Source organism: Chiloscyllium plagiosum, chromosome 4, assembly GCF_004010195.1.
Source record: "Chiloscyllium plagiosum isolate BGI_BamShark_2017 chromosome 4, ASM401019v2, whole genome shotgun sequence".
Classification (NCBI taxonomy): domain Eukaryota; kingdom Metazoa; phylum Chordata; class Chondrichthyes; order Orectolobiformes; family Hemiscylliidae; genus Chiloscyllium; species Chiloscyllium plagiosum.
This window is the reverse complement of record NC_057713.1, coordinates 68,219,390-68,246,329: the sequence shown is the minus strand read 5'-3', so window position 1 is coordinate 68,246,329 and position 26,940 is coordinate 68,219,390. Positions and strand designations below refer to the sequence as shown.

The 26,940-nt window shown below is 40.7% G+C and overlaps 1 protein-coding gene across 8 annotated transcripts in view; it reads right to left on the bottom strand.

Moving 5' to 3' along the window:
- Window positions 1-10,467: 10,467 nt before the first annotated feature.
- The window catches only part of tgs1 (trimethylguanosine synthase 1), a 52,815-nt gene continuing 36,342 nt past the window's right edge, over window positions 10,468-26,940 (bottom strand). For 5 of the 8 annotated variants that reach the window (XM_043688369.1, XM_043688370.1, XM_043688371.1 and 2 more), the window contains 2 exons: window positions 25,103-25,181; window positions 10,468-10,701 (listed from right to left, as the gene is read on the bottom strand). In XM_043688369.1, coding sequence (XP_043544304.1) covers window positions 10,591-10,701; window positions 25,103-25,181 — 190 coding nt within the window. In that variant the 3' untranslated portion in view covers window positions 10,468-10,590. Of the gene's footprint in view, window positions 10,702-12,175; window positions 12,280-18,347; window positions 18,761-25,102; window positions 25,182-26,940 lie in introns of those variants that run through there. The other 3 variants (XR_006311414.1, XM_043688373.1, XM_043688372.1) reach the window with 3 other exon arrangements.

Sequence of the window (26,940 nt, the reverse complement as noted above, 5' to 3'; positions counted from 1 at the left end):
CTCTCTCTCTCTCTCTCTCTCTCTCACACACACACTCTCATACGGTGTAACAAACAGCCATGACAGAAAACAAGCTGTGCAAATACAGAATGTAACTTTGATTATGCCGTACAGGAATGTTCACAGGATTCATTCCTGTGAAGAAATGCTTATGCCCAAAACGTCGATTCTCCTGCTCCTCGGATGCTGCCTGGCCTGCTGCGCTTTTCCAGCACCACAGTTTTCAACTCTGGTCTCCAGCATCTGCAATCTTCACTTTCTCCCAGGATTCATTCAAGGTCATGCAGCCTTTGAATATCATCAACAATTTTAGCCCTTCAGCCCATTCTATACAATGGGCCAAAACATATTGTTTTATCAGATTCTCAACATAGCCAGTTATATGCTTTTTCTATATTAGTATTAGAATAAAAAGAATCATTAACCAGACTTCTTGAAGAGATGCAAAAATGTTGGTACATTTTAAAACAAAAAAACTTACGAACACTGATGCAAAACTGGTTAACAGATAGCTTAGAATATGCACACAGACATACACACACATCCAAAAGAAAAAACAAACAAAAAAAACCTTTCGTTGCAGACACTCACTTTTGGAAAAACTTTGGGCCAATAATATCATTTTTGCCTTGAAGAACTTTATAAGAATTAAGGTGATCATATTTAAAAGAGTAGAGCTAACAAAATGAGTGTTGGGAAAATGATAACAGAAAATAGAGAGATGGCAGATGAACGGAGTAGGTACATTGCGTCGGTATCATGTTAGAGAGTGTGAATAACAATGTAGAAATGTTTGCAGATTGGGAAATAGAAAGGAGAGAGGAATTAAAAAAAATGATGATCAGTGAAGTTGTAGTGAATAAATTGTTAGAGCTGCAAGCTGATATATATGGCCTGATGAATATCATCCTAGCACAGCATTTCATAGAGTCATAGAGATGTACAGCATGGAAACAGACACTTCGGTCTAACCTGTCCATGCTGGCCAGATATCCCAACCCAATCTAGTCCCACCTGCCAGCACCCAGCCCATATCCCTCCAAACCTTTCCTATTCATTTTCCCATCCAAATGCCTCTTAAATGTTGCAATTGTACCAATCTTTCCGAAAGGAAGGAGACCAGAATTGCAGGCAATATTCCAACAGTGGCCTAACCAATGTTCTGTACTGCCGCAACATGTCGAAATTGTCCTGTTGGGCAGACACAGCATGGGTTCATGAAGGGCAGGTCATGCTGAACAAATCCTTTGGAATTCTATGAAAATATTACAAGCAAGATGGCCAACGGGGACCCAGTGAATGTGGTGTACCTAGATTTCCAAAAGGCCTTCAACAAGGTGCCACACAGGAGGCTACTGCATAAATTAAGGATGCATAGCATTATTAGTAGAGCATTTGCATGGTTTAAGGATTGGTTGACTAATAGGAGGCAAAGAGTGGGGATAAATGAGTGCTATTCTGGTTGGCAATCAGTGGCGTCAGAGATGGTGTTGGGACCACAACTATTTACACAACTATTTACAATTTATATAGATGATTTGAAGTTGGGGACCAGGTGTAGGGTTTCAAAGTTTGTAGATGACACTAAGAGTGGCAGAGCAAAGTGTGGAGAGGACTGTGAAACTTTGCAGAGGAACATAGATACATTGAGTCGGTGGGCAAAGATCTGGCAGATGGAATACAATTTTAATAAATGTAAAGTCATACATTTTGGTAAGAGTAACAGTAAAAGGGATTATTTCTTGAATGGTAAAAAGTTGCAGCTGAATCATGGAGGGTTGGTCTGCAGGAACTTCTTCACCCAGAGATTTGTTAATCTTTGGAATTATGGACTGATGCTACATCAGTAAACGTCTTTAAAGCGAAGGTATATTTTATTTGAACAATAAAGGAACCAAAGTGTATGGTTAGAGGGCAGGTAAGTGGATTTGAGTCCATGAAAAGATCAGTCACTTACTGAGTGGTGGAGCAGGCTTGAAGGGCCAGACAGCCTACTCCTGCTCAGAGTTCTTACGTTCTTTTGTAAGAGAGGGCTTGACTTAAATAGGGGTTGCTGTTTAAAAATACAAAATAACCCATTTTTGACAGAGTCATAGAGTCATACACAATGGATGTAGACCCTTCGGTCCAATTAGTCCACATCAACCATGTTCCCAAACTAAACTAGTCCCACCTGCCTTCATTTGGCCCATATCCCTCCAAATCTTTCCTACTCATTACTTAACCAAATGTCTTTTCAATGCTGTAATTGTACCTATAGATGATAGAAATATTTCTGTTAGGGGCTCCACAATTTCGTCACTAACCTCCCACAACATTCTAGAGTACATTTGATCAGATCCTGCAGATTTATCCACTTTTATGCTTTCTAAGACCTCCAGCACTTCTTTTTCTGAATTGTTTTCAAAACATCAATATTTAATTCCGAGTCCTCTAGCCTCCACTTCTTTCTTCATAATAAAAAGCGACGAGAAAGATTCATTTAATATCTCTCCCATCGCTGAGGTTCAACACAAAGCTGACCTCGTTGATCTTTTAGGGGCCTTACTCTCTCTCCAGTTGCTCTCTTGCGCTTAAATGATTGTAGAATTGTAGATTGCAGAATCTCTTTGGATCATCCTTAATCTTAACTGCTAAGACTATCTCATATCCCCTCTTTGCCTTCCTGATTTCCATCTTAGGAATGCTCCTACGTGCTTTCTACTCTTCAAGAGATTCTTTTGATCCCAGTTGTCTATATCAAATGATTTTTTTTTATTCTTGACTAGAACCTCAATATCTTGGTGGGCGGCACGGTGTTGACTAGAACCTCAATATCTTGGTGGGCGGCACGGTGGCACAGTGGTTAGCACTGCTGCCTCACAGCGCCAGAGACCCGGGTTCAATTCCCACCTCAGGCGACTGACTGTGTGGAGTTTGCACGTTCTCCCCGTGTCTGCGTGGGTTTCCTCCGGGTGCTCCGGTTTCCTCCCACAGTCCAAAGATGTGCAGGGTCAGGTGAATTGGCCATACTAAATTTCCCGTAGTGTTAGGTAAGGGGTAAATTTAGGGGTATGGGTGGGTTGCGCTTCGGCGGGTCGGTGTGGACTTGTTGGGCCGAAGGGCCTGTTTCCACACTGTAATCTAATCTAATCTAATCTAAATCTTTATTCATCCACTGTCCGTAACTTTACCAACTTACCTTTCATTCTAACAGAAACACAGTGCCTCTGAACTCTCGTTATCACACTTTAGAAAGTTTCACAGTTGTTAGTTGTCCCTTCACTTGCCAACAATCTACTCAATCAACTTTTGAAAGTTTGTGTCTCATGGCATTAAAATTTGCCTTACTAAATTAAGAACTTTATCTTTTATGGAAGGCTTATTCTTTCTCATAACTATTTTATAACTAATAGAATTATGATCACTCATTCCACAGAAAGGGAAAATATATTTTTCTCAGCCACCATGGGTTTGGAATGCTCTTCCTTAATAGGTGGTGGAAAAAAAGACTCTGAATACTCCCCAACCAATGTAATCTTAATTCTAAATGCCCGTCCTATTCCCAAATCTCTTTATCATTATCTTAGATTAGATTACTTACATTAGATTACTTACAGTGTGGAAACAGGCCCTTCAGCCCAGCAAGTCCACACCAACCCGCCGAAGCGAAACCCACCCATACCCCTACATTTACACAATCAGTCGCCTGAGGCGGGTATTGAACCCGGGTCTCTGGTGCTGTGAGGCAGCAGTGCTAACCACTGTGCCACCGTGCCGCTTCAATTACCTTGGATATCAATATATTTTCTGCTCCAGCCACTAAATTCAATAGTGCATTTCACAGCTCACAGCCCTTTGCGAAAGATGTTCCTGATGTCCCAAAACTCTTGCCTTCATTGGAAATGGCCTCAAGGCACAGGACCTCGTGGTCTGCTTAACACTTTATAAGCTTTTAGAGTTAATGTTAATTTCAAAAAGTTTAGACCATGAAGTCTGTCATCTATTTAGTATCCCATCCCAATGTCCAGTTTTTTTGGTTTTGCTTTTAGCAGAGCTGACCTGTATGCAACATATCCCATCGTTAAGATCTACTGTTAATACTTGCTGTGAATCTCACTCTGCTCTACAAGTGTAACCATTTTGTTTGCCTTCTGTGACCCCTGTGATTGCTAATCTCAATCACTTTCTAACCTTCCTGACCTTGCTGTTTCCCATTATTTGCTATAGCATAAAAATGCATCAGTTATGTTATCACTTCAATTTTGTCAAATAGTCCTATTGCACTCAAAACATTAACATTTTTTTCTCTCAAAAAAATGAGAGACTTTGAGTTACTATGCTGGTTTTACTTCAGATTACCAGCATCAGGCAGTTTATTGTATTTGATTCTATCAACTTTGCTCAAAGAATCACTGCCGTATGGAAATATGCAAATTAGACCCATCAAGTCCACACTGACCCTCTGAAGAGCATCCCACCCAAACATGACCCTCCTCACCCTATACCTGTAACCTTGCATTTCTCATGGCTAATCTACCTAGCCTGACACTATGGGCAATTGAATACAGCCAATCCATCTAATCTGCATAACTTTGGACTGTGGGATGAAGCCGAAGCACCCAGAGTAAACCCATGTAGACATGTGGAGAATGTGCAAACTCCACATAGACAGTTGCCTAAGGGTGGAAAGGAACCAGGAACCCTGACGCTGAGGCAGCAGTGCCAACCACTGAGTCACCGTTCCACTATAGCATAATTTGCAGCAGCATTCCGACCCGGGGCTGCATGGTGGCTCACAGCACCAGGGTCCCAGGTTCGATTCCAGCCTCGGGCTGTGTAGAGTTTGCACATTCTCCCCATGTCTGCATGGGCTTCTTCCAGGTCCTCCGGTTTCCTACTACAGTCCAAAGATGTGCAGGTTAGGTGAATTGGCCATGTTAAATTGCCTATAGTGTTAGGTGCATTAGTCAGAGGGAAATGGGTCTGGGTGGGTTACTCTTCGGAGGGTCGGCGTGGACTTGTTCGGCCGAAGGGCCTGTTTCCACACTGTAGGGAATCTAATCTCTAATCTAAATCTTCGTAATTTTAAGCAGCTCTATTAGGTCACCCTGTAATCTTCCCTGTTCATGAGATGGGATCCAAGTTTCACATTTTCTTGATTATTTGCAACTCTTGATACCAGGTATCATTTTTCTGAACAAGTAACCGTTGTACTGAGCTCAGTAATTTCCTATATTTAAAGTTGCAGAGGTCCTGGTTAGACATTTTTTTCTCATCAGAGTACAGGCCCTTCAGCCTTCAATGTTGTGCCGACCTTTTATCCTAAGATCAGACTAACCTACAAACTCTTCATTGTACTACTATTTTTCATGTGCCTATCCAAGAGTCACATAAATGCCCCTAATGTATCTGACTCTACTTACCACCGCTGGCCATGCACCCACTACTCTGTGTAGTGGGTGCATCTCCCCTAAACCTTCCTCCAATCATCTTAAAATTATGACCCTCGTAATAGACATTTCCGCCATGGGAAAAAGTCTCTGGCTATCCACTCAATCTATGCCGCTCATCATCATCTTATACACTTCTATCAAGTCACCTCTCATCCTTCTTCGCTCCAGTGAGAAAAGTCAGAGCTCTCTCAACCATTCTTCATAAGACATGTCCTCCAGTCCAGACAGCATCCTGGTAAATCTTCTCTCAAAAGCTTCCACCTCCTTCCTATAATGAGGCAACCAGAACGGAACACAATATTCCATGTATGGTCTAACCAGGGCTCTGAAGAGCTGCAGCATAATCTCGCGCCTGTTAAACTCAATCCTCCTACTAATGAAAGCCAATACACCATATGCTTTGTTAACAACCCTATCAATGTGGACGGCAACTTTGAGGGATCCATGGACTTCCCTCTGTTCCTCCACATTGCCAAGAATCCTGCCTTTAACCCTGTAATCCGCATTCAAATTTTCCCTTTCAAAGTGGATCACTTCACACTTTTCCAAGTTGAACTCCATCTGCCACTTATCAACCCAGTTTTGCATCCTGTCAATGTCCCATTGCAATGTACAACAGCCCTCCATAGTATCCACAACTCCACCAACCTTCGTGTCATTGGCAAACTTAGTAATCCACCTTACCACTTCCTCATCCAAGTCATGTTTTTCAAAATTTTCAGCACATCCTCCTTAACTATAAACCTGTTCGAGCATATCACTGTTTCATGCTGTCCTCAGAAACATCAAGGTCCCACTCAGTAGAGAATACTGAAGCAAATTATTTATCCCCTACCTCCTCTGACTTCAGGTGCAAGTTCCCTCCACTATCCCTGATCAGTCCTACTCTCACTCTGGCCATCCTTTTGTTCCCCACGTGGATGCTTTTGGGTTTTTCTTAAGTCTACCCGCAAAAAGACTAAAGCTTTTCATGCCCCTTCCTGGCACTCCTAAGTACATTCTTCAGTTTCTTCCTGGCTACCTTGTAACACTCTAGAGTCCTGTCTGATCCTTGCCTCCTCAAGCTTAAGCAAGCTTCCTTCTTCCTCTTGACTAGATGTTCCACATCCCTTGTCATCCAAGGTTCTTTCAACCTGTCATCCCTTCCTTGCCTCGTTGGGACAAACCTGTCCTACACTATCAGCAAGTAATTCCTAATAAACCTCCACATTTCTGTTGTACATTTCCCTAAGAACATCTGTTCCCAATTAAGGCAACCCAGTTCCTGCCTCATAGCATTGTAATTCCCCCTCCCCAATTAAATACTTTCCCATACCGTCGGCTCCTATCCCTTTCCATGACTTTCAAGGAGCTACGAACCTGCACTCCAAGGTCTCTTTGTTCAGCAAGACTCTCTAGGACCTTACCATTAAGTGTATAAGTCCTGCTAAGATTTGCTTTCCTAAAATGCAGTACCTCGCATTTATCTGAATTAAACACCATCTGCCACTTCTCAGCCCATTGGCCCATCTCTTAAAGTGTGGTGTCCAGACCTGCTCACATTGCAAATGAGGTTTAGCTAGAGGTTTGTACACCTGCAGAATAACTTCTGCACTCCTACTACTTCAGACCTCCTGATTTCTTAAATAGTAAGAGGTTGAAAATGGTGGATGTACAAAGTGTCTGTATCAATAAATCACAGAGGGCTAACATGCAGGTGCAGCAAGTTGTAGGAAGGCTAAAGAAATGTTTACCTTTATCACAACAGCATTTCAGTATAGGAGTAATAAAGTCTTGCTTCAATTTTATAGCTTTGCTAGATTGTATCTGGGCTACTCTATCCAGGAAGGCTTATAAAAGATAGGACTTTGAAAGATTTCTGATTACCAACAGCATAAAAGGCTGAGGTTAATGTGGAATTTAGACTTATTTGATCAGGTATGATCAGATTAAATGACAGAGTTGTCCTGTCAGGCTGAATGTGCTAATCCTATAAATAACCAATAAACACAATCTGCTGATTCCTCAGAAACAAACGTAAACAAACAGACAACGCAACCAAAACCCACAGCAACATTACCTTACATCAAAGACATATCAGAAATGACTTCCAGACTACTCAGACCCCTTGGCATCATGGTAGCCCACAAACCTATTCACACACTTAAACAGCGACTAATGAACCTAAAGGATACATTCAATATTACCAGTAGAATAAACAAGATACCATGCAAGAATTGTAAAAAACACTACATCGAACAAACTAGCAGGAAACTTGCCACGAGGATACATGAACACCAACTGGCCACCAAAAGATATGACCCACTATCACTAGTTTCTATACATACAAAGAAGGACACCACTTTGACTGGGACATCACACACATCCGAGGACAGGCGAAACAAAGCTACACATGAGAATTCTTAGAGGCATGGCATTCTAACCAGAACTCCATCAAAAACCCATCAACTTAGATCCTTTCTACCTTCCCTTGAAAACAAGAACCAGAAATGACATCACCCACCTTAAGAAACCAAAACATATAGAGAGGCAGGATATTCCACCAGCGCTTCACCAGAGACTCTCACAGATGATGTTACCTAGTATGGTGACAAAACGTCTGAAAACAAACCTTCAAGCTCAGTGAGCTAACTTACATACTTATCATCAACCCGAGCTACTAATCTTCTCAATAAGTCTTAACCCTAATTAATTAGGTTCCATAATAGTTTTGTGACCAGTTTTTGAAATTATGTGGTTCTCTTTGATTTTTATTACTAGCATACAAATCTTTATAGCTTAACTTTAATTCCAATTATTTTTATGAATTGATTTTGTACACTAAGTTGCTTACTTTGTAATTTCTGCATTAGTTTTAAGATTGTTTGCAATTCCATTCCAAGTACCAACAAACACTATTAAAACACACGTGAGCAGATTTTGTTCCCAACCAGCATACGGTGATAAGTGCCGGTCTTAATGGGAATTCTACAGCAGATACATATTGATATCTCATTTTGAATTATGAGCCCGGAAGACTTTCACTCTGAATTACTTACATCACACCGCTTACCAGAAACGAGGGGGCGGCACAGTAGCTAGTAGTTAGCACTGCTGCCGCACAGCACCAGGGACCGAGGTTCCATTCCATCCTTAGCAACTGTGTGACGTTTGCACATTCTCCCTGTGTCTGTGTAGGTCCCCTCTGGGTGCTCCGGTTTCCTCCCACAGTCGAAAGCTGTGCAGGTTAGGTGGATTGGCCATGCTGAATTGATCATCGTGTTCAAGGGTTTACAGGTTAGGTAGATTAGCCATGGGAAATGAAGGGTGACAGGGATAGGGTGGGATGCTCTTCAGAGGGTCAGTGTGGACTCAAAGGGCCAAATGGTCTGCTTCCACACTGTAGAGATTCTATGCAGTTGTTGTGGTTCTGTTCACCGAGCTGGAAGTTTTTGTTGCAAACGTTTCGTCCCCTGGCTAGGCGACATCATCAGTGCTTGGGAGCCTCCTGCGAAGCGCTTCTTTGATGTTTCCTCCGGTGTTTATAGTGGTCTGTCCCTGCCGCTTCCGGTTGTCCGCTGTAGTGGTTGGTATATTGGGTCCAGGTCGATGTGTTTGTTGTTGGAGTTTGTGGATGAATGCCATGCCTGTAGGAATTCCCTGGCTGTTCTCTGTCTGGCTTGCCCTATGATAGTAGTGTTGTCCCAGTCGAATTCATGTTGCTTGTTGTCTGCGTGTTTCCATGCGTGAGTCCACAGCTGAAACTGACAACTGGAAGCAGCAGGGACAGACCACTATAAACACCGGAGGAAACATTAAAGAAGCGCTTCGCAGGAGGCTCCCAAGCACTGATGATGTCGCCTAGCTAGGGGATGAAACGTTTGCAACAAAAACTTCCAGCTCGGCGAACAGAACCACAACAATGAGCACCCGAGCTACAAATCTTCGCACAAACTTTGATTCTATGCAGTAGACAGCAAAATTATTGTACAGCAACATTATCTCAGCAATAAGTCATAAAATTTAAGAAAATAGCTCCAAGGAGAGGGAGCTGGTTTTGTAAGTAATTGACATTTGAAGAAACCAGTTAGGAGAGAGATATTTACTAATCAACCTCCTCAGCATCATTATTACATACCTCTGGAGCAAATGGGACCTGAAGCCAGGCTTCTGAACCCAGAGGTGAGAATACTACCACAAGACAACCAGTTAGGAAGTGATATCAGTAGATGACCATCATGCATTGAAGAGATCAATCAGAAACTGGTCCCACACTGCTGAAATCAATCAAAAGCTAGCCAGGCTTCACTTAGACCTAATTGCAGTAATATCACTGATTGATTGTGCAACTGATTTGGAGTGCAAAAGAATTAATAAGTACAGCTTTCAGTGGTCAATGCAAGCGACTTGAGACAAGGGACTAGTCTCCAGACAGAATAAGAGACCACAGAATGATGGAAAAGTCTGTTGCAATGCATTGCCATTTATCCTGCTTTTCCACAAAGGCCTATAAATACCAGTTGAGAACAAGGTGCAAGCCATTCTTGGTCTTCAGCTAATAATTCATAATGATGCCATGTGGTCATCCAGCTTTTGTTGAATTAGTTGTTAGACGAAGTTAAAAAAAATAAAAATCACAACACCAGGTTATAGTCCAACAGTTTATTTGGAAGCACTAGCTTTTGGAGTGCTGCTCCTTCATCAGATGGTTGTGGAGATCCTTGATTTGGTGTTGTGTGATTTTTAACTTTGTACACCCCAGTCCAACACTGGCATCTCCAAATCAAAAAAAAATGAATATCACATATTATAATTGCTTTTGTTTTAAAGCATTAACATAATCCAGAGCTGTTTGTGCTGTACTAATGCAGAATTCTGATTTTCTTCACTTCACCATTGGTGGTTCTATACAGAGTTGCTTAAAACTGAAATTCTCTCCTATGCTTCTTCCACACCTTCGAAGGCTTCCAAAATGTCTTTCTTTGACCAAGATTTTGGTCACTTGTCCTATTGTTTCCATATATGTTTCTGTTAAAATATTTGTTCAATCATCTGTGAGGCATTGTGGAATGTTTTATTATAAAAAACAATGTATAATCACTGGAATGAGCAGTACATACAAAATAAGCTTTATTTGAATCAAACAAATTAAACAAATGCTGATATTTAAATTGTCCTACGCATTCTGGATTAAGTCACCAAAATAAGCAGTGATCGTCTTCAGTTTGTTGTTGAGAAAATTCTGTTCAATTTCTACTTGTCCACCTGCTCCGGCTAAGGATGCTACCTGCAACAAATAAGCAATCAAGTAAACAAAAGATAAACTCAAGAAAGGTATCAAGAATCACAATATATAGCACTTCAACTCTGAAATAAGTGTCAACTTATTTTCAAAGTTAATTTTCCCACAATCTGCAGCTCGACCTTTGAATCAAAGAATGGATACAGAATTGGCTGGCTGAAAGAAGACACAGATTGGAAGTGGACAGAAAGTATTCTGCCTGGAGGTCGGTGACCACTGGTGTCCCACACCAGTAGATCTGTTCTTTGGCCTCTATTCTTGGTAGTTTTCATAAATGGCATAGATGAAGAAGTGGAAAGATTGTTAGTAGGTTGGTCGGTGGTGTTGCAGATAGCATCGAGGGCTGTCGCAGGTTACAATAAGACATTGACAGCATGCAGAGCTGGGCTGAGAAATGGCAGGTGGAGTTCAACCTGGATAAATACAAAGTAATTCATTTTGGAAGGTTGAATTTGAATGCTGAATACAGGGTTAAAGGCAGGCTTCTTGGCAGTGTGAAAGAACAGTGGGATCTTGGGGTCCATGTACCTAGATCCCTCAAAGTTGCCACCCAAGTTGATAGGGTTGTTAAGAAGGCATATGGTTTTAGCTTTCATCAATGAGCCGTGAGGTTTTGGTGCAACTCTACAAAACCCTGGTTAAAACACACATGGAATATTGCGTCCAGTTCTGGTTACCTCATTACAGGAAGGATGTAGATGCTTCAGAGAGGGTGCAGAGGAGATTTAACAGTATGCTGCCTGGATTGGACGACTTGTGTTATGAAGAGAGGTTGAGTGTGCTGGGGCTTTTCAGACTGGAGAGAAGGAAGAAAGAGAGGTGTCTTTATAGAGGTGTATAACTTAATGAGAGGCTTTGATAGAGTAGTTGAAAAATGTGGCGCTGGAAAAACACAGCAGGCCAGTCAGCATTTGATAGAGTAGTCAGAGACTTTTCCCGAGGGCAGAAATAGCTGTCACGAGGGGTCATAATTTTAAGGTGATTGGAAGAAAGTATGGGGGAGAGGTCAGAGGTTCTTTACACAGAATGGTGGGTTCATGGAATGCATTGCCATTGGTGGTAATACAGTCAGAGATGCTAGGGACATTTAAGCGTCTGCTGGACAAGCACATGGATGGCAGTAAATTGAGGGGTGTGTAGATTAGGTTGATCTTAAGATAATTTACAACATCATGGGCCAAAGGGCCTGTACTGTGCTGTGCTGTTCTATGTTCTAACCCTACAGTGCAGAAAGAGGCCATTCAGCCCAGTGAGTCTGCACCAACCCTTTGAACGCATCCCACCCAGATCCATCGTAACCTTGCATTTACCATGACTAATTGATCTAGCCTGGATATCCCTGGACATAGTGGGGCAATTTGGCATAGCCAGTCCACCTAACCTAATCTTTAGACTGTGGGAGGAAGCCAGAGCACACAACAGAAATCCAGGCAGACACTGGGATTACTTGCAAACTCACACAGACAGCCATCTGAGGCTGGAATCAAACCTGGGTCCCTGGGGCTGTGAGGCAGCACTGAGCCAGCATGCTGCCCTTCTTACTCAAAGAAAAAGAATGAGAAGCTAAGAAATAAAAATCACAATTGTTGAATCACAGAATTGAAAACAAATCGTAAATTAACATGAAAAACTTTTAAAATAATTATTTTTAATCCTTTATAGCCAGCATTTGTCACTGCTAGGCCAGCATTTATTGCATTTCCCTTGATGCACTTAAGTTACAGCATTTGACCCATTATGTCTGCACAGCTCTCCAAATGAGTATTTTGCTTAGTGTCATTCTCCCACCTTCTCCCCATAATCCTTCACATTCTTCCCTTTCAAATAAAAGCCTAATTTCCTTTCAAATGCACTGAGGTAGTACCTTCCAGAGCATGCTGTATGATAGCAATTTTTTCTCATACTATTTTTGCCAGATATTTTAAAATCTATGCTCTCTCTTTCTAGATTGAGAAAAATCCTTTCAAGATTGAGAACAGTTTCTCCATCTCTTCCTTCCAACTACCTTATGATTTTGAGCAATTCCATTAGATCTTCTCTCAGCCTTCTCTTCAACTAAACTATCTATCCTAGCAACTGAACTTTCACATTCCTGGAATGATTCTCATAAATATTTTCTGCACTGCCTTCACATTCTTCCTAAAGTGTGAAGTGTAGTGACCAGAACCGAATACAGTACTCTAACAGAAGCCTAAGCAGTGTCCTAAATAAGTTCAACATAAACTCTTTGCTCTTGTACTATGGCCATATTAATAAAGCTTAGAGTATTGTATGCTTCATTACTCTCTCCCTCAACCTGCCTGTTATCCTAACTGGTTTGTGCACATATACTCCAGGCCTGTCTGCTCCTGCATGCTCTTTAGAATTGCACCTTTCATTTTCTAAGTGTCACTCCCTGTTCTTCCAGCAAACTTAATCACTTCACATTTCATCACATTGAATGTTATCTCCCAACTGTCCACCTATTCTGCCAGTTTGTCTATGGTCTTTTGAATTTATAGATTATCCACCTCTACTTATAATGGTTTCAGTTTTTGTAGCATCTGCAAATTTTGAATTGTGCCATATATAGCAGAGTATACAACATGTATAGAACATTAGAATTTATTAGGAAAAGAAAGAACCTCAATACTAACTGCTACGAAACTCTATTATAAACTTTTCTCCAGCTGACAAATTACATTAAACTCTTTGCTTCCTATCGTTCAGCTAATTTTATACCCATGTTGCTATGGTTTCTTTTATATCAAGAACTATAACTTTACTCACAAGTCTTCTGACTTGTATTTATGTAATGCTTTTCCGAAACACTAGACAACTTAAAGCACTTGAATAAATTACATACTTCTAAAGCATAGTTGTTGTTGTAGTGTCAGAAATGTTACAGCCAAGTTGCTCTCAATGATCTCCACAAACAGCAATGTGACAATGATTAGATAGCTGTTTTATAATGGGATTGAGGATTAAATATGGTCAGCTCACCCATGATAGATAAAGTTGCCATAGCCTCAGAATAATAGGGCCGCTTTCTCATTAGAAATGACTGGTAAGGAGTTTAACAAGAGGGTCACCATGCCTCAGGTGAGGTTGAGGAGGCAGGACAGACATGGTAGCTTCAGGATGTACAGGACTAAGTCAGGGTTTTGAGCAAGAGGGTGCCAGAAGAAAAACTCCAGGATAACAATCAAGAATAACCCTTTATTGAAAAAATCCTATAGTACTTTTATATCCAGCTGAAAAAGCACTTGGGTTTCAGTCTAATGCTGCAAAATCCAGACAGTGCAGTATTTCTTCAGTACTGCTGTGTCAGCTTTGATTTTGTATTCACACTTTGGAATGGGACTTGAACCCAGAACTTTGAACTCAGAGGGGACTGTGCACCTACTGAACCATGGTTGACAAGGAAAAATAAAAACCAAACTCAAGAAAAGTAGAAAGTGTTGTCAGTTTTCCTAAGAGACTGCATAGCTGGAATTTTATTTCCAAGTGCCCAACAATTGAAGGAATGACAGATCAGAGCAGAATGACTGACAGAGCAAAATATAGCAGATGTTGGAAATCTAATTAAAAACAAAAAATGGTGGATATATGAAACAAGTCTAATACTTCAGGTTGGCCATCTTTCATCAGAACGAGGCAAAGTTACAAATAGAACAGATCTTAAGGAGGTCAGATGAACGAAGATAGAAAAAGAACAAAACAGAAATGTCTGCAACAAGGAGGAAGACAGAAGACAAAAATGACAAAACAGTTAGTTCACCACAGGGCGGCACGGTGGCATAGTGGTTAGCACTGCTGCCTCACAGCGCCAGAGACCTGAGTTCAATTCCCGCCTCAGGCGACTGACTGTGTGGAGTTTGCATGTTCTCCCTGTGTCTGCGTGGGTTTCCTCCGGGTGCTCCGGTTTCCTCCCACATTCCAAAGATGTGCAGGTCAGGTGAATTGGCCATGCTAAATTGCCTGTAGTGTTAGGTAAGGGGTAAATGTAGGGGTATGGGTGGGTTGCGCTTCAGCGGGGCGGTGTGGACTTGTTGGGCCGAAGGGCCTGTTTCCACACTGTAAGTAATCTAATCTAGTCATAAGAGAGTTGTAATGGATTAAGTCAAGCAACAAAATATGATAGCAAGAAAATCCATATGAAAGGTCCAAGAAACACTTTAAATTGGCAAACTCAATTGAAAACCAAAAATACTTTGTTGTGCTAGTTGTCATGGTCACCACTACAGAGGAAAGTCTTTCAATTCCAGATTTATCACACACATTTAAACTCCATCAGTTGCTATGATGGAATTTTAACCCATCTTGTCATAACATTAACCTGGGCCTCTCCATTACCAGGCCTGTAACATTCCTAGTTTGCTGCAGAGTGTGTGAAAGTGTATGAGAGTTATATGTGGAGAAATGAAATTTGTGTATGTGTGAAGAGTGCCAGGGCATGGAGAGACACAAGAGATATGCTAGTCTGAGTGTGTATCCAAAACAGGAAATGATCATGTCGGGTGTGCATTCAAGTGGGGTTGCCTATGTGGGTATGGTAGATATCTCTATTTGGGCGTTTGTATATGTAATGGAGATACAAATATGAGCAGAGGTACATATCAGGGACACAAAATCTGGCAAATCACTCTGTACTTACAGCACCATCACACAATTATAAGAAATCACGTCTCACAAACTTGATTGAGTTTTTTGAGGAAGTAACAAAGAGGATTGATGAAGGCAGAGCAGTAGATGTGATCTATATGGACTTCAGTAAGGCGTTCGACAAGGTTCCCCAAGGGAGACTGGTTAGCAAGGTTAGATCTCACGGAATAAAGGGAGAACTAGCCATTTGGCTCAAAGATAGAAGACAGAGGGTGGTGGTGGAGGGTTGTTTTTCAGACTGGAGGCCTGTGACCAGTGGAGTGCCACAAGGATCGGTGCTGGATCCTCTACTTTTTGTCATTTACATAAATGATTTGGATGTGAGCATAAGAGGTATAGTTAGTAAGTTTGCAGATGACACCAAAGTTGGAGGTGTAGTGGACAGCAAAGAGGGTTACCTCCAATTACAACAGGATTTTGATCAGATGGGCCCATGGGCCGAGAAGTGGCAGATGGAGTTTAATTCAGATAAATACGAGGTGCCGCATTTTGGGAAAGCGAATCTTAGCAGTACTTATACATTTAATGCTAAGGTCCTAGAGAGTGTTGCTGAACAGAGACACCTTGGAGTGCAGGTTCATAGCTCCTTGAAAGTGGAGTCGCAGGTAGATAGGATAGTGGAGAAAGTGTTTGGTAATCTTTCTTTTATGGGTCAGAGTATTGAGTACAGGAGTTGGGAGGTCATGTTGCGGCTGCACAGGACATTGGTGAGGCCACTATTGGAATATTGCATGCAATTTTGGTCTCCATCCTATCGGAAGGATGTTGTGAAACTTGAAATGGTTCAGAAAAGATTTAAAAGGATGATGCCAGAGTTGGAGGATTTGAGCTATGGGGAGAGGCTGGACAGGCTGGGGCTGTTTTCCCTGGAGCGTCGGAGGCTGAGGGGTGACCTTATGGAGATTTACAAAATTATGAGGGGCATGGATAGGAGTCTAGAACTAGAGGGCACAGGGTGAGAGGGGAAAGATATGAAAGGGACCTAAGCGGCAACGTTTTCACACAGAGGATGGTACGTGTATGGAATGAGCTGCCAGAGGAAGTGGTGAAGGCTGGTACAATTGCAATATTTAAAAGGCATTCGGATGGGTATATGACTAGGAAGGATTTGGAGGGATATAGGCTGGTGCTGGCAGGTGGGACAAGATCGGATTGGGATATCTGGTCAGCATGGACGGGTTGGACCGAAAGGTTTGTTTCCATGCTGTACATCTCTATCACTCTATAATTATGCACTAACTAGTCCCACAGTGTTACTGGTATGGTTCTGATTGTGACTACATGAAAACAGCACTTGTTAAGATAGCTTCAGAGACTGATTAATTAATAAATGCATCCACTCTGGAATGCTATCTATTTCTATACCAGTACCAGCATTGATGTTAAGAAATGGAGGCAGTGTCTTATCTATAACTTAACAAAGATGCATTACTTTTATACTTCTCAGTTCTAGATTCACATGAGAATTATGGTGATTTTTAGAAAAACAAAAGAAATCTTGTGTGTTGTGTGCCTTGCCTAATAAAATAATCAATTAGATTTGCTGCCTGTCCACTGGAAAAACATAATAAAAATAAAAGCAAGGTGAAAGCAAGCTGTTAAAACAACAGAATTGAACGCCTTTAGGTGTCCAAATAACCAATAAGAACAAATGTGAGCAGCCAGTGTCTTGGTTTTCATAACCAGTTTGTCCCCACGGAGAATTAAATGACAGGGTTAATTTCTATATTTATCAATGCAAGGCTTCCTCTTTCTATAATGTACGAACAATAACAAAACAGGATCCTTAAATATCTTGTTTCACAAGAAAAAGATCACCTAACAGAATCAATGTAATCAGCTACTTCATGCTTGAGTTATCAATGAGCACCCATGAAGAGCTAGTTCAGCTAGACTCAACACACTCCTATAGGGAGAAAGGACTGGCATCTAAACAGCAGCCTACCATGTGGATCCTTATCAAAGTCCTCACTGAAATCCATATAGACTATGTCTACTGCCCTGCCCTCATCAACCTTCCTTGTCACTTCATCAAAGAACTCTAACAAATTTGTGAGGCAGGACCTTCCACACACAAAGCCATGCTAACTACTCCTAATCAAACCAGGTCTTTCCAAATTCACGTCTATCATATCTCTCAGAATCTTCTCAAGATGCAAAGCCTCACCTTGGAAACAGGAATTCACTCCTTAAACCCAACTGCTCCCTTTCTCTTTATAATTGATATTTTGGACTAAAGTTCTGGTTGCTCCATTTATTATTTTTTTCCTGATCAAATGTTTAAATGATTACCATGTCTTTCTACCTTAAGGATGCAATATAAATGACTTGTTGTACGTTTATGATGTTGCTGTATCACAATTAATACATAGGCAAATCGCATTGCAAAAATGTTAATGTGTTCAAGTTATGCACTTCATAAAAATTAAAATTATGAATTTATCTGTCCACCTTCCTTAGGATCAGGATAATGTTCATGGAATATTTGCAAGGTTATGAATTCTTGTTCACAAAAATAACTTATCAGGATCTAGTACACAGAAGGTCTCTCACTGTTCCAGTTCTTGGCCCATGTCTTCAAATAATTAGATACCAGACAGCATGAGTCCTGAGACTACAAATGAGACTGGAGACTACCCAACACTGATCAAAAGTTTACAATGTAATTTTTAAGAAGAGTGGAGGTTACCACTATCTAAACTGATGTGGGATGAAATGGCTCTTGGTAATCACAAGATTCATATCTTCTAGCATTTCAGCAGGTAGATTGCTGAATCTATCTGCCTGAAAATTACATCAACAAAACAAGTTCAACAAGGAAGAAAGGATATGTTGTTCTGTAACAAGTAGATTTACATAATATCTTAAGCAAAGTGGAGCAATGCTCTTCTTCGCAACTAACATACATCAGTGCATACATAACAGTAATATTCACAAAATGTGCACATTTCATACCAGTTATATAGCTTGTTGCTTACAGACTGTATCAGATGCATTATCACGCAAGAGTTTCAACTGACTCATTAATTTTGTAAATGTTTTCAGGCAACATCACTGAGTGGGTGCAATTCCAATGTCAAATTGCTGCGTTCCAGAAATTCCTTGGAATTTCCAAAGCCTGATTGTAGTTTCATAAGCAAACGAGGACATTCACTTCACAAGGCTTTACCAGGTCATCAAAATTCCCTAATGAACACTGCAGTTTCTGATAATATCATGATATTAAATAATCCAGGGAGGTGAAGAATGCTGCTTCCTGCAAATGAATCTCAAATGTAATTTGCATATGAAGATTATTATTGTATCATCCAGCAACTAACTTAAATCACTGCTGAATCTTTTGCTGTCAATCTTCAGAACATTCAGTTCAAAGTTCAGGCCCAAATTAATGTATACTTTACTGCACAAACAAGAAACAAGAACAAAGTTTATACCAGAAAGCACAATTAGATTTTTAAAAATGGCACAACAGTACTATTCGCAAAATCTAATAACAACAAATTGGTTAAACACACTGAAGTCAGAAAATATTTTAAATGTTTTGTTGATCAAGCACTCAACTTGCTTGGTGAATTAGATTCTCAGCCGGAAGTAGGTAATTGTTTACTGCTACATAAGCACAATAATAGCACAGGGCTGTGGCTTCCCTTCCCTGAGAGAAAAAATAGTTTCTTTCCGATAATATTGGAGATAACAGTTACCCTGTACAATTACAATTTTGTATCGATGTATTTCCAAGATTAAAATATATGAAACATTTGGCCAGATCCCAAATTAGTAGATAAAAGCTTGAAGTATGAAAGAATGATGTATACATATATACTTAATAACCTTTTGCATCAAAACACCAAGAAGGCTCAATACAAAATCTGGTTTCAAATTCCTTGATGAAACATGACTTGATTGTGCTCAACTGTACATATAACGATCATGAGAGCTAAACCGTGCAAGTTAGTTTTCAAAAGTGGGAGTTTATGAAATTCAAAAGAAATAAATCAAATAAAATAAGTTGTAAAAAGGAAAAACAAAAGAATCATCTATTCTAAAGCTGTGTACTTGTTCTTGATGTTCTTGCTGATCTGCTGCAACTGCTTTGGAGTCCTACAGCACGAAGACAGGCCCTTTGGCCCAAACTGGTCCATGCCGACCAAAATGTCCATCCACGCTAACCCCATTTCCTTGCACTTGGTCCATATCCTTCTAATCCTTTCCTATCAGTGTATTTGTCAAATTGCCTTTTAAAATGTTGCTAATACTCCCGCTTCAATAACTTGCGCTGGCAGTTCATTCCATATCTGTACCACCCTGTGCAAAAAAGTTGCCCCTGAGGTTCCCTTTTATTCTTTCCCGTCTTACCATAAACTGATGCCCTCTAGTCCTTGATTCCCTAACCCTTTGAAAAAAACAAAGTGCATTCACTCTATCCGTGCCTCTCATGATCTTATGCACCTCTATAAGGTCCCCTCGCAGTTTCCTCTGCTCTAAAGAAACAAATCCTGGCTTGTCCAACCTCTCCCTATAACTCAGACCATGGAGTCCAGGCAACATCCTTGTAAATTTCTTCTACACTCTTTGCTGTTTAATAACATCCCTCCTACAGCAAAGTGACCAAAACTGAACACAATAATCCAAGTGCGGTATCCTGTCTAACTATAACCTAACTTCCCAACTTCTATACTCAAAGCCCTGACTGATGAAGGCCAGTGATCCAAACGCCTTCTTCAAAAGTCTATCTTTGACTCCACTTTTTGCACCTGAACTCCAAGACCCCTGAAGCACTCCACTAGTCGCAGGTCTCCAGTCCAAAAAACATCTTTCCACTATGAGCTTCTCCTTCCTATCATCAAGCCAATTGTGTATTCAATTTGCCAGCTCCCATCGGATGCCATGCGATCTAACCTTCAATAGCAACCTACTATGTGGAATCTTATCAAAGGCCTTACTGAAATCCATATAGACTATGTCTACCGCCTTGCCCTCATCAACCTTACTGGTCACTTCAAAGAACTCTAACAAATTTGTGAGGCAGGCACAAAGCCATACTGACTATTCCTAATCAAAACTTGTCTTTCCAAATTCATGCATATCTTACCTCTCAGATTATGCTCAATTAACACAGATGTTAGGCTTACTGGTCTATAGTTCCCAGGTGTTAGCAAGTTTTGAGAAGACTTGTAGCTCAGGTTGAGGTTCTGGATATAGGTTTGCTCGCTGAGCTGGTAGGTTCATTTTCAGACATTTCGTCACCATACTAGGTAACATCTTCAGTGAACCTCCAGATGAAGCACAGGTGGTATGGCCCACATTTTATTTATGGGTTTAGGTTTCCTTGGGTTGGTGACAATATTTCATATAGTGATGTCATTTCCTGATCTTTTTCTCAAAGGGTGGTAAATAAGATCCAAGTCAATGTGTTTGTTGATAGAGTTCCGGTTGGAATGCCATGCTTCGAGGAATTCCCACATATGTCTCTGTTTGGCTTGTCCTAGGATGGATGTGTTGTCCCAGTTGAAATGGTATCCTTCCTCATCTGTATGTAAAGATACTAGTGAGAGTGGGTCATGTCTTTTTGTGGCTAGTTGATGTTTATGTATCTTGGTGGCTAGTTTTCTGCCTGTTTGTCGAATGTAGTGTTTGTTACAGTTCTTGCAAGGTACTTTGTAAATGACATTAGTTTTGCTTGTGGTCCGTATAGGGTCTTTCAAGTTCATTAGCTGCTGTTTAAGTGTGTTGGCGGGCTTGTGGGCTACCATGATGCTAAGAGGTCTGAGTAGCCTGGCAATCATTTCAGAGATGTTTTTGATGTAGGGGAGAGTGGCTAGGGTTTCTGAACATGTTTTGTCTGCTTGAGGTTTGTTGCTGAGAAATTGGTGGACTGTCTTCATTGGGTACCTGTTCTTTTTGAATACATTGTATAGTGAATATACTACAGATGAGGTAGGACACCACTTTGACTGGGACACGAGAATTTGGGCGGCATGGTGGCACAGTAGTTAGCACTGCTGCCTCACAGCGCCAGAGACCTGGGTTCAATTCCCGCCTCAGGCGACTGTCTGTGTGGAGTTTGCACATTCTCCCAGTGTCTGTGTGGGTTTCCTCCGGGTGCTCTGGTTTCCTCCCACAGTCCAAAAATGTGCAGGCTAGGTGAATTGGCCATGCTAAATTGCCCGTAGTGTTAGGTGAAGGGGTAAATGTAGGGGAATGGGAGTGGGTGGGTTGCGCTTCGGTGGGTCGGTGTGGACTTGTTGGGCCGAAGGGCCTGTTTCCACACTTTAGGGATCTAATCTAATTCCTAGATGCATGGCATTCCAACCAGAACTCTATCAACATCACATTGACTTGGATCCCATTTACCATCCCCTGAGGGGAAAAAAAACAGGAAATGACATCACCAACCCAAGAAAACCTAAACGCATACATAAAAAGCTGGCCATACCACCAGTGCTTCATCCGGAGGCTCACTGTTGACCTAGTATGGTGACGAAACATCTGAAAACAAATCTTCCAGCTCAGTGAGCAAACCAACATCCAGTTCCCAGGTTTTTCTTTGCGGTCCTTCTTGAATAAAGGAAAAACATTTGCTACCCTGAAGACATCTGGGACCTCAGCTGTGGCTGACGATGACACAAAAATATCAGCCAGGGCTTCTGCAATTTCTTCTGTAGCCTCTTGCAGTGGTCTTGGATATATCTGGTCAGGACCAGGAGACTTATCCACCTTCATATATTTCAAAGTTTGTGCGAAGATTTGTAGCTCGGGTGCTCGTTGTTGTGGTTCTGTTCACCAAGCTGGGAATTTGTGCTGCATTTGAATCTGCCGCTTCTGGTTGTCAGTTCCAGCTGTCTGCTGCAGTGGCTGCTATATTGGGTCCAGGTCGATGTGCTTGTTGATTGAATCAGTGGATGAGTGCCATACCTCTAGGAATTCCCTGGCTGTTCTCTGTTTGGCTTGTCCTATAATAGTAGTGTTGTCCCAGTCAAACTCATGTTGCTTGTCATCTGAGTGTGTGGCTACTAAGGATAGCTGGTCATGTCGTTTCGTGGCTTGTTGGTGTTCATGGATGCAGATCGTTAGCTGTCTTCCTGTTTGTCCTATGTAGTGTTTTGTGCAGTCCTTGCATGAGATTTTGTATACTACGTTGATTTTGCTCATGCTGGGTATCGGGTCCTTTGTCCTGGTTAGTTGTTGTCTGAGAGTGGCTGTTGGTTTGTATGCTGTTATGAGTCCTAGTGGTTGTAGTAGTCTGGCTGTCAGTTCAGAAATGTTATTGATGTATGGTAACGTGGCTAGTCCTTTGGGTTGTGGCAAGTCCTCATTCAGTTGTCTTTCCGTTAGGCATCTGTTGATGAAATTGTGGGGGTATCAGTTTTTGGCGAATACATTGTAGAGCTGTTCTTCTTCCTCTTTTTGCAGTTTAAGTGTGCTGCAGTGTGTTGTGGCCCTTTTGAACAGTGTCTTGATGCAACTTCTTTTGTCTGTGTTGGGGTTGTTGCTTTCGTAGTTCAGGACTTGGTCTGTGTGTGTGGCTTTCCTGTATACCTTTGTGGTGAATTCTCCGTTCGGTGTTCTCTGTACCATCACGTCTAGGAACGGGAGTTGGTTGCCCTTTTCTTCCTCTCTGGTGAATTTGATTCCTGTGAGTATGCCGTCTTGTTGTTTGTTCTATATGTCCAGTATGTTGGCTATTGTTTCTCTGGCTAGGGTTTTGTCGATGGAGGTGAACAGTGCCGTTATATCGAAAGAGACCATAGTTTCTTCCTTGTCTACATGTATATTTCTGATGATGTCCAAGAATTCCTGTGTTGACTGTATAGAGTGTCTGGATGCAACACAAATTCCCAGCTCAGCAAACAGAACCACAATATTCCAATATGTCTAACACCACCTCTACTGTGATACTGATCATCCCCAAGATATCACCATTAACTTCCCTAAGTCTTCATGCGTTAAATATACATTGAGAACTTAGCCCATCTCCTGCAGTTCTACAAATACATATCCACTCTGGTCCTTGAGGGGTCGTATTCTCTCTCTATTTCCCAAGAGTAGGTCGAGTTTTGACCCTTCTTGAGTAGGCCCTTCTATACACTGCTTGAGGAAACTTTCCTGAAAGCACTAGAGACATAAGAGCAGACATCAATTTAGTTTTTCTTTTGGTCGTGCAGCGATTGCAACAACATTGGAATAGAAAGCAGCAGAGACCACCTCTGCAGGCTGGATGTTAGTTTTTAATTTACTAAATCCAATTTATTCAAATTGTTTTTTTGCAGAATGGGGTCAGTCAATCAAGATTTTTTTTTCAGTGCTCCAAGTGCCAGGGGAATAGCTGGGGGAGATGGGGGAATCAAATCCCACCATGGTAGATAGTAGAATTTGATTTCAAAAAAAAGAAGAATCTGGAATTTAGAGTCTACTGATGACCATGAAAAACAATGCATTTTTGTCAGGAAAACCCCATCTGGTTCACTAATGTCCTTAAGGAAAGAAAATCTGCCATCCTTACCTGATCTGGATTATGTGCAACTCCAGACCCACAGCAATACGGTTGACTCTTACTTGCCTTCTAGGCAATTAGGGTTGGGCAATAAATGCTGGCCCAGCCAGTGAGCCCTCAGCCCATGAATAATAACAACTTATGCACTTAACCTCATTACTTAGCATAACAACGTATAGCATGAATAAAAATTAAATCTGCTCTTAATTTGAACATTGCACTCAAAAACAAATCTCAGAACACTCGCCAAATTGCAATTGGAAACTCTTTCATTCCCTTCAAGAGTCACCACTATTCATGAATAGGAATCTAACCTACCAGAAACTTTCTAAACTCTTGCCAACTTTCTGAAGCTTTCTAATTATATTCAAGAAAGCAAATCTTCATTAAAAAAATACAAAAATGACAAAGGATGATGATAATGTAGACTTTGGATTGACTCAATGTACTGCTGCCATCTGGTGGAAGTACCAGGTAAACCAACTATAAAGCTAAAAAAAAGTTCAATACAAGATTTTTAATGAAAAATGTAAAACTAACACAATGCAATTACTTTGGCACAACTGTGTTTTTTGTGACAACATTAACTAACAAAGTAAATGCTTTGCTATTAGTTTTGATGACAATAATTCAAGCTTCTATGGAAAATTGATCATTTCTGGAAACTAGAATTTTCTTTAAGTTCACTTGCTTCCAGAGTTTTTAACATTGGTAAAGATATATTTACATAGTGAAGAAAAGTGGAAAATATAAACATATCTGGATTGAAACAAGTTATTTCCATTTTAATGAGTCATCGCAAATAAAGGAAAATAAAGAGAAATGGAAATATACAGAAAATCTGATTCTAGTTTTGGCAAACGAAGTTAGAACTCTACTTTGAGATCAAAGGAATGAAGATTTTCAGAAGCTATCTAATTAAGCTCACTCCAATGTTCCTCTATTCATGAGTAATATGATATACTAAGGAAAAAAAACAACGAATGGAAGACTATGGGAACAAAATACTTGAATGTCGTACTATTTAGAATGTGCAGACATGTTTTCATACAGCAGTGCTTAAAATAAAGTTGAGCTCACACATAAATAAGCATACTTGTGCAAAGCAAAGTGATTGCCAAACAACAGATCTAGGAAGAGTTGTCAATCAACACAATTTTAAATTTATTTATTACGGATTTGAAAATAATGCTACTTTTTGGAAACAAATAATGAATAGTATAAGTAGAAACGAAAAAGAGATCTTACCTGTTCCACATCAGCATTGCGAGGTAAAAAATAAATTATGTTTGGTGAGATCTTCTGAGAGAGTGCAAAGATTTCAGAGGTAACAAAGTTAAGGTAAAGCAGTTTGAAAGAGAAGAATCTGATGATGAAAAACACGTTTCAGAAATAGATCTGAAGCAGCAACAAAGCTATACTAAAAGAATAAATCTTGAAATTTACAGAAAGGAAAAAAATGTTTAGGCCTACTACGAAAACATCAACATTTTTAATCTTTACACATTACCAGAAGTTTGTTTTTATTCCATTCCATTAGCATTTCAAGTTTAATGTTCTCAAAGGAATAGTTGAATGAATGGCTGCAGATTATGAAATTTGAAAAATTGGAGTTATTGCCACAGTTCTCTCTGCACAGCTCACTTTCCTCGATTTATTTTCTGATTGAAGAGATTTTCACACTGGTTACTATATGAAACACATGGTTTCACAGAGTCATTTATGGTCCATAAGGAGTACATTTGGGTTTAAGTTGGTTATGTGTGGAACAAAATAGTCAGTCTCATTCCATTGCTCTATCTTCACAACCTTGAAGGTTTGTATCCATTAACTACCAATCTAAATGTATCCTGAAATCACTGATCAACTCTGCTACCACCAACCACTCAAGTCTGGTTACTTATTTAATTATTTTAATGCAGTTCTCTTTTAATTTCGTTCTCCGTTTTAGATTTAATCCTGGCTTGTTGAATTCCTCATTCAAACATGCAAATTAGGAGCAGGAATAAGCCTATATCAGCTCGCATCTGTTCTGCCATTCACTAAGTTTATGACTGACCTTTCACTCCTTTGTGGTATGATCCCAGCTGATGGTACTACTGGACAAGTCAGATATTGGAATGAAAATTGGCTTGATAACATTATTTTTCATAAGTTCATTAAGGCTGCAAATTCTTTATCAACAGAATAATGTTTTATTAAATGAAAACAAGTCAAACTATTTAAATATAGAAGGAAATCTGTATGTTTTCCAAACAAAACCTTCCTGCTGACAGCACTCATTCTCTGAACTTCTAGAAGATAAATTAAACTTGCTTCTGCATATAACTCTGGTGACTTCTAAACTGAATTTAAAACAAAACTTTGCTCAAAGCTGGATGAAACTGAAGTAAAAAAACAAAGCTTAAATGTTGACACCAGTTACTGTAAACAACAAGATAAACAGATTTCCATTAACAGTTCTGCAGTGATCTGCATTTTGAAAAAAAATACTGGATTCAGTTGATAATGTGAGGATGAGCACCTCACCAAGACCTTCCCCACACCTCCACTACTTGCCTTTAAACAACCGCCAAACCTCAAATAGATCATTGTTTGTAGCAAACCGCCCGGCTCTCAGGACAACTCCATACAACCCTGTCACGGTGGACGCTGCAAGACGTGTCAGATTGTGGACATAGATACCACTATTACGCGTGGGAACACCTCCCACCTTGTACATGGCAGGGACTCATGTGACTCAGCCAACATTGTCTATCTTATACGTTGCAGGCAAGAATGCCCGGAGGCATGGTACATTGGGGAAACCGAGCAAAGGCTACGACAACGGATGAATGGGCACTGCAGAACAATCAACAGACAGGAGGGTTCCCTCCCAGTTGGGGAACACTTCAGTGGTCCAGGACATTCAGCCTCGGACCTTCGGGTGACCATCCTCCAAGGTGCACTTTGGGACAGGCAGCAGAGGAAAGTGGCCGAGCAGAGGCCGATAGCTAAATTCGGTACCCATAGGGAGGGCCTCAACCGGGACCTTGGGTTCATGTCACATTGCAGGTGATCACCATTGCACCACACACACACACACA